At 39.2% G+C, this 8,526-nt stretch overlaps 1 protein-coding gene across 1 annotated transcript; it reads right to left on the reverse strand.

The window, feature by feature from the left end:
- Positions 1–2,497: 2,497 nt before the first annotated feature.
- LOC143319484 (interleukin-8-like) lies at positions 2,498–4,620 on the reverse strand. Its single transcript, XM_076728503.1, has 4 exons — positions 4,514–4,620; positions 3,930–4,062; positions 3,696–3,782; positions 2,498–3,145 (listed from the first exon to the last, which is right to left on the reverse strand). Exons 1-4 carry the CDS (start codon positions 4,563–4,565, stop codon positions 3,133–3,135), a joined length of 285 nt encoding a protein of 94 aa, XP_076584618.1. The 5' UTR covers positions 4,566–4,620; the 3' UTR covers positions 2,498–3,132.
- Positions 4,621–8,526: the final 3,906 nt, after the last annotated feature.

Raw genomic sequence — 8,526 nt, forward strand, 5'->3', positions numbered from 1 at the left:
GGCGCTCCAGTCCGACCCCATCGCGCCTCTCATCTCTCCCTCCAGCCGAGCTCGACATACCCTGCAAAGTATAAGTACTGTGCCTGTCACCTTACTCGAACACCTGGATCTAAATTTGCCCATTCTCCCCTTCTAACCATATATCTTTACATTAGTAATGTAAAGTAATGAAAAAGTATGTATACATTTCTACAAGTGACACCTGTTCATATAAAATACTATTTCCCCTCAATAGATGTGAATCAGTGGTAAGTAAGTGTCATAGCAAGATAACAGGGGTAGCTAAACACTATAAATCATCACAAATCAGTGATGACACAGACAAAGACAAAAAATGAAAACAAAATATTTTCTTTAATTTATAATTCACAACATTTCACATTTCCATTGTGGAAACCACTGACAGTCGTCCTTTAGATGGCATGTGTCTCTGGGCTACTACCTCCACACTGAGGCCTCACAATGAGTGACTTGTATGTGTAATCTTGTTCTTTCAGTCTTTACTCAAATCTCATAATGATCATAAGTATGGAACAAAAATCAATTGGTATACTCTGTATATCAGTTGATACTGTGTACATGATCAAAAAAGAATGGGTTATGTATACACTGCACTACATTGATGGGTGTTGTAAGGTACAGACATAAACTGTCAAAGACCTAATTTCTTTTATGGTATTATTTAATTAGCTTTGCAGAAGAGGAAAATGTAATCATCCCTAAAAATGTCATAAACATGTATCTTTTGCAAATATATAACTTGCATTTATGAAAAAAAAAAAAAAACAGTTGTGAAACATTTATTGTGGCTGAAAATGACTGGACCCAGTTTCGGAGTGATTACACATCCAACTGTTTCCCAGATGTCTGACTTCGCTAGAATGTTCCTTCTTTCTTCCTCATGCCAAGTTTTGAAATATGTAAAGAGTCAGCAGTTACAATCTTGTTTTAAATGTCTGCAATATACTTGATTCGGTGAGTAACATTAGTAAGTGATTTTACTTTCATCACTTAATAAACAAGGTTCACACCCAAAAGCATGACTTACAGACAAAGCGGTAAGATCAAAGTTTGCATGCAGGCAAGAGTCAGAAGCAGGGAAGCAGAAATATAAATGGGCAAACTTATCCAAAAGGAGAAAGGCAGATGGGCAAAAGTCCAAACAACAACAAAAACAACAACAAAAACAACAAAAACAGGCTACGGTTCATAACAGCAAAAACTGGCAGGCAGAGACAAAGGCTGGCATTCTATGGGTGGCAGGAACACAAAGCAATCTGGTGGGAAATGAAGGGATGAGTTGGTATAAATACCACCAAGCTGATAACAGGGAATGAGAGTGTGGGTGGCGTGTGAATAAGGTGGGGGTGAATGATGGGAAAGCTGGTGCAACGGCATGACAGGTGGGAGTGGCTGGATGGTTAAAAGTAAAAAAAAAAAGCAGACAAGGGATTAAGAACTGGCTGATGTTGAGACATGTATTTCATCAGGTGCTTTGTCTCCTGACTTTCAAAACATTTTTTTAGATTTCCTTTTCTTAATGCCAACTAGAGTTTCAGGACACTTTATTTCCCCTTTCATCCAACTCCCATGCTATAATGGGGTTGTTTTTTTTCTATTCACTTTTGCTGTTTATGTTTGTTCTTTGCAAAAGTTGCTTAAATGGATTGTGTGTTTAATGGTTTAATCCTAACCAGCTCCCTCACCGTTTCTCTCCCTTACAGGTGGATGAACTTACTGGAGGTAATATCCCATGGCTACAGGCGAAGGTGGCGAATTTGAAAGTAGCTGCCTTATTTATTTGGTGTCTTTGGAAATTCTGGCATTTCCACTTACACAAGGAAGTTCTGTGGGTTTCGACGGTGTGCGGCCACACATATGAATTTGCACATACACAGATTCACATGCTGGTGATCTGAAATAGCTCAAGACGTTAAGGCAAGTGTGGACTAGTTTTGAAGCTATTAATATTTAGCTTTTCTGTAGATAAATAAGTACTTTGAAGCTTAGAGCATGGCATCAATGGTTAGACTTCATGAATTCACTTACCTCTCTCATTTATATTGAATGGAAATGAACAACAGCAACGGTCAAATTCACTTGAGTTTAAAATCAACAACACTGCAGTAAGAACAGGAAATCTCTACATGTACTTTGTCAGAAGTAACAGCACTGTTTTGATGCAGTTTGAGATTGTGTTGCTAATACCAGAGCCGGGAACAGTGGTACCATGTTGTTTTTGGCTCTTGTCTCCATTGTTTTTGGTGATTAGGTACAGCTGTACTGTGAAAGACTGTTTAGCTTTGTGGTAATGTTGCACTAAAATGAGTAATGTCAGCTGCCAATGGAGAGTGCATGCTTCAGCTACCAAGAATGATTATAGGCCTGATGATGTGCACCTTTGCCAAGAGATGGCGATGTCCTTCCACTGAGAATTGAATCTGTCCCTGTGGGTATGTGACACAACCCAAGAAACAGTGTTTGAAATTTTCCACATTGTATTTTTATTGTGTGTTCTCCATCATCAGACAGGAAAAACACCTCCCGAAAACTGATTGTGTGTCAACCTTTGCTCAAATGTGTTTTCTGAATACAGCATTTGGTGAGTTATTTTGCCTTTTAAGAGACAAAATCAGAGATCATGTTTGACCTGTGGGTGAAATTAATGTGGAGTCCAAAAATATGGCTGCAATAAATTAACTATTCTGATAAAATCATGGATTTAAACCATTACCATGTTGCTTTATCCTCCCTGAACACTAACGAGAATTTTCAATTAAATGATACAAAATCTGGACTGAGACAGACGTTAACAGATTTCTGGTTTCTAAGTAATGTCACAATTTATTCACAATCATTGTCTGAATTGTGCAGTACTTGTTTAAAAGGCACATATAGTTCAGCATATAGGTCTGTGTCTCCATGCAGTCCTGTCTCGCTGGCACTCAGGAAATTAAAAAGTTAGGTGTACATGATTTAAACACAGCTGCCACATAAATCCTTCTCATCGAGCAAAACGACCTCTTCAATGCAACACATGCCTCCACTTTGAACTGTGAATCAGTGGTGATGAAAATGGGTCTTTGAAAGGTTCTTCTTTCCATCTGAGCCAAATCTGTGATGGTTTGTTCTTCAAGGTGCCTGCCTACGTAGAAAAAATGGACATATGTTATAGAATAGGCAGTCTCACTTCACATACACACGTACTAAATATGGAATTGGTGGCAGATGGCTGTTTGCTCTCCGTATGATCACGACGAAATGAATTCAAAATGTGAAATCGCTAAATGAATGAAATTATTTACGACAAAGCTTTGAATTCAATATGGTGGCTTGAAATGGAATGGGATGAATTTTAGCCTCAGTTTCACAATTTGTTGTTTTTTTCTGGTGTAAAGCTTTTATGAATTAGACTGGGACTTTTTCTTCATTAGTGGGAGGCACCTCCTAGTTTTCAACAATGGGCTCACCCCACTCACTCAGCTAGCTGGAAAGTTCACTGGAAATGATAAACAGGTTAATGATCTTTTGCAAACAACCCAGTCTTTTCCTGTCAACACAATGAGTAACTGTTTATACTTCAACCATAGAATAGTTAATTAGTTACTTTTCAGTCAACACTAAGGTAATAAAATCCTGCACCCTCATGCTAATCCATTCATGCCTTCACCAAAATACAGTCAAAGTGGACTCACTCAACCAGTTTCCTCTGAAGCACTTTTTTGACCCAAGGGGCATTGGGGTCCAGACAAATCCTTTGCCCATCCATTTTAAGAGTGGCACTGCAGGATCAAAGACACATCAGAGACATCAGACAGCAATGTTTTCTTGTAATATTAGACAGGTTAAGACACAGACAATCACCTCAGGCACGTCTGAAGTGTTTCATGAGTAAAAATTGACAGTTGAATTATGGACCCAGGCCTTACATAATCTCGACGTTGTTGCAGTGGGAGCTGGCAGGGTTCACCTCCACCTGTCCTATGTAACGCCCAATTGGCTTCCTCTCCGTGGTGATGCACTGACATCGCAGACTCACTCCTTGATCCCCAAGACTGATAACTGAGGTTGTGAGAGGGCAGAGAAGAATAAGGTTGCAACATCTCAGAAATATCATGGTATGTGCTATTTGACAATAACAATAATTATTATTGGTTACAATGGGCCTCTTTTTTTTGGTTGAACACATGCTTTATTATAATTTAACAACATATGATGTCCTGACTGACATGAATCTTGATATAAACAACAATATGAAAAACACCCTAATGAGTAAAATTCAATATGGTAGATAAGCAAATGTGCAAGGTACGATAGCAGTCAGTTCTCAGTCCATGGTATACAGTGAAACCAGTATACTGCAGCAATCCTACTGCTGATTGTTAAACCAACGAACAACAAGCACTTGACACAAATCACAGAGTGCATGCACGCTGGCAACAGAGAGAGTAAGACATTCAATGTACTTTCCAAGAAATAACTTCTATTTTCTAATTGAACACATGAGACTCACCTGCAGGGATAGTCAGGAAAACCAGGAGTGCCACATTACTGATGATCGACATATCTGCTCTGACTATGAAATCAGAGGTGCAATCTGCAGTAATTTCTACGACTGGTGTTACCTACTAGACTGCAGACAATCATATAAAGCTCAGCTCTCCCCTCCCCAGCTGTGAACTATGATGCAAGCCGACTTTGTAAACCACTTTTTTTTTTTTTTTTTCTTTCATTTCTCCCTCCTTCACTTTTTCCAAGAACGGGGTTTTTTTTTCATCACATATTTTTGGGCAAAAGTGGTGCATTTAGGACTGGTCTTGTAGATACACAGGAAACGATATTCATTTATTGGTGGTTGTTGTGATTCACTTGAGCTACAATGACTAAACAATTCTTTAGAAACCAGAATATTTGTTTTCATTCTTCATGTTCTTTGCTGATTTAATTTAGAATAATATGTCTCACTGCACCGGTCTAGTTAGGAAGCCTGGGCGAAATTGTGAGGTGCTGTCTTTTAAAAGATTTGAATTCCTGAGAAAATTATGTTCCTAGATGCAGGTAGCCATCAGGGATTCATGAAAACTGACACTACACTGCTGCAGCAGAGGTCATTTAGCTGGGAGTTATGTGGAATGTGGATATCTGTGCCAAGCAAACAAAGTATTTATCCTTTCCGTCACCATCCTGTTGTATTTGCAGTTTGAAATACTTAAGCCTCCCAACATCGCTGAGCGAATTCACTTCTGTTCTCCCTCAAACAAAAGTCAAAAGTGAGCAGGAAAAGAAAATTAATAAATATAAACACAATGGGTATAATTCAATCAAAGCACAAGATTTGCAGCTCTATTGACTTCATGTAAATATGCGCTGTGTAAAACGAAAGCACATATTCATATAAATATGTGCTGTGCATCCGATCATAAGTTTACAGCTATAGCTGTCACAGGGGTAGCTTATGACAAGCCAGCAAACTTGTCCTGGCAGGACGCTTAACGTCAGAGGGAGCTTGTTACACACATGTGGAATGTAAACTGCTGCAGGGCCACCCACCGTCCAATAGATACCCCAACTCAAGGTTTAGTGAGGGGAAAAAGCAATCAATCTTCAACACCTCCTCCCGCAGAGTGTATATCCAAAAAGTCCCTGACGTTTCCCGTAATCCCCAGATGCCGGACGCCTCTGAGTCCTGAGTCTCACTTCCCTCTTTTACATACAAGGAAATAATGTATTATATCATTAAGAGCCTGTTAACAATGGTCCAACCCTAGTCCTGCTGAAACTAATTGTTACTATTTTACAATGGTATACTGAAGTGGCATAGTAATTCTCAAGCATTAGCTCGCCTCTCAAACACAAAGAGAGGGACAAAGCAAACACATAAAAGACTGGGCGATGACAAGTTCATGATTCATTCCTGATTTTCCCAGCTCCTTGAATCTGGTATCAGTATGTCGTGTTTTGTGTGAATGTGCCTAGGTTTCTGGCAGAGCACCTCTCTAAAGTATTCTACAGTATATACTTTAGTCTTGTCTAGTCTTGTATATAAAGTATGCTGTCGTATGGAATGCTATTCAGTACTTTAATGCACCATACAATGTTATACCAGTGCAGAGGAAGGCGATATGTGCCACAACATTACTTTAACAAGCCTAAGGACCCTGTTTGCATGCCAGCACAAAGCCCGAGCAGTCGCAAAGCAATTCTTTTTGCACTTGTTTGGTGTTTTCCTTGCTCTAAACCCACTTGTGGATGGTGATGGCGCAGCTGATAACGCTCATTTTTACAGCATTCTTTGCATTTTTTACACTTTCTAACATAAAAAGTAGCACTGAGCACAAAGTGCAGCTGAGGCAGATAGTTTTGTAGATAGTTGGTCACAAGGCAAAGTAGTGCAGACACTGAAACTTTGACCTGATGAAAACCCTTAGCACCAAACTTATTAAAAATGTCAGGGGAGCACCAAGGTAATCAGGGTTCATCCTCTGAAAACCTTGAATATCTGTATATGTAAATTTGATGGTCATTTATCCAATATTTGTCATGTTATTTCTGTCTGGACTAAAGTGGTATACTGACTAACTGACATTGCCATCTCTTGACTGTCACTCCTCTCATATTTACAGTAGCAATAATAAACCATGATCACGATGCATGGCCACTCTGATTTAGTCTTTAGTTGGAATATTTACAACATGTAAGTAGTTTTCTACTCTGCAACCTTCAAAGTTTCAGATGAGGTCAAGGCGAGTTTTGAAATATCCAAACATCCATGTATCATGCTGTCAAAAAAGATTTCATCAGACTTCCTCATTTGATCCCATGAAGCTATAGAGCCTGTTTCCTCTATTGTGTCTGTGTCTGTGTGTGTGTGTGTGTGTGTGTGCGTGTGTGTGTGCGTGTGTGTGTGTGTGTGTGTGAGATGATCATGCTCTAGAAAATGAAATCCATTATAGGAGTGAAAGTGTTAAAAATGTATCTTTGCTAAAGTAATGCACATGAAAACATGAAACGCCATAAATGCACACGTCCTAAACACATCTCTCTTCACTATATTTTCCATTCTGAAAATGTTCTGATATTAGCTCGCAAGAGAAAATTTGGGGGAAGACCAATAAATAAAAATGGTCATATGTTTCCTGATTTCTGTTAGTCACATGCTGTCTGCCATGCGATTTTCACTCATCTCACCGAGCAGCAGAAACTTTCCACTGAAGTTTGTCATGTGTTTTTTTTTTGATCCAGCTGTGATATTCACAGCTGGTTTTCATTTCAGTCAAAACAGAGATGAGGACATACAGTATACAGCTGTAGATATGACCTGGTCATATCTTCTTGCCTGTCTGAGATTTAGCTTAGTTCCTAAAACTAAAAGTCCTCACACACATAATTTTGTCTCATGTCCAAAAGCTGTCAATCGGCACGTATTAATGTTAAGTGGGCCAACAACTGAAAATCTTAATGTGTCAAAACCGCAAGATTACCCGCCCCCCCCTTCGCCCCCCCATTCAGAAGTTACTCCATACTTCCTTCTGCTTGTGAGAGTTGTTGAAGTGACGTCATTACTGCAGGAAGATGTGTTTGAGCTTGTTGTTGCGGTTGCACCAGGCTTGAGTCCCACAATTTTTTGGGCACATTGCCTGCCATTGCTAATGCATGAGCCAGCAAATACATTAGCTTTGTGTCACAAATTACGTTGCAATAATGTGCTTTTAATTCAGGATGCATGAATATGGTTTTACTTAATTAAATTTCTCCCCAATAATCATAAACTTGTGATTGTAGTTAGATTTACTTTAGCTGCATTATTCAAGTTGGTAGATTGTATCCTCCTCTGGAAAGGAAAACAAAATTTGGATATCAGACACCACATTACTCTCTGCCTCTTTCTGATACACAGTATTCACCTTGATGAAGCTGACTTGCTAATGTTGAACTTTAACAGCAGTGAGCATGGCAGGGCAAACAGGGCAAGGCTTGAAAACTCTTGCTTTCGTGTTTTAATAGCTGACACCTACTAAAACAAAATAACAAGTAGCTGCCAGAGTATATGAGAGACACACTGACACTAAGTTCATGAATGGACTCTTGGTTGAACAGGTTCCACTTTCTAAAGGTGACATATTAAATGACAAACCTGAGGGTTACATTCACCAGTCACTCATACATAGATTGCATCTGACTGTACATTTTATTGCATGCAATCACTGGATCAGCTTTCCGTTGATCAAAGGCTAATTTGTGATCTTAATGTGAGCAACAGTTCAATATACTGTCAACAATCATGCCTAATTTAAAAAGAATTTTTCCCAAGCATTCCTATGGCATCAACCGATTTATTACAGATTTTTAGTCACTGTGTTTTTCCAAATGATAAGTCTCTGACCCGTGATTCCTCTTGATAAATCAGAGATGTTAGTCAAGCACCTTGCAGTGTAAATTCCCACTCAGCAACCAACAGTCCCAGCTTGCGCAACCTGGTTGAGCCGAAGGAATGACTCATGTCGACTGACGGCTATAAAAGGCGAG

This window comes from Chaetodon auriga, chromosome 4 (assembly GCF_051107435.1).
Source record: "Chaetodon auriga isolate fChaAug3 chromosome 4, fChaAug3.hap1, whole genome shotgun sequence".
Lineage (NCBI taxonomy): Eukaryota > Metazoa > Chordata > Actinopteri > Chaetodontiformes > Chaetodontidae > Chaetodon > Chaetodon auriga.

Excerpts from the sequence above, each read along its gene's own strand:
- LOC143319484 (XM_076728503.1), bottom strand. The coding sequence starts at position 4,565 with ATGTCGATCATCAGTAATGTGGCACTCCTGGTTTTCCTGACTATCCCT. Across the intron at positions 4,063-4,513 it reads TTTCCTGACTATCCCTGCAG|TTATCAGTCTTGGGGATCAA; the intron begins GTGAGTCTCATG and ends TCACAACCTCAG. Across the intron at positions 3,783-3,929 it reads TGCAACAACGTCGAGATTAT|TGCCACTCTTAAAATGGATG; the intron begins GTAAGGCCTGGG and ends TTGATCCTGCAG.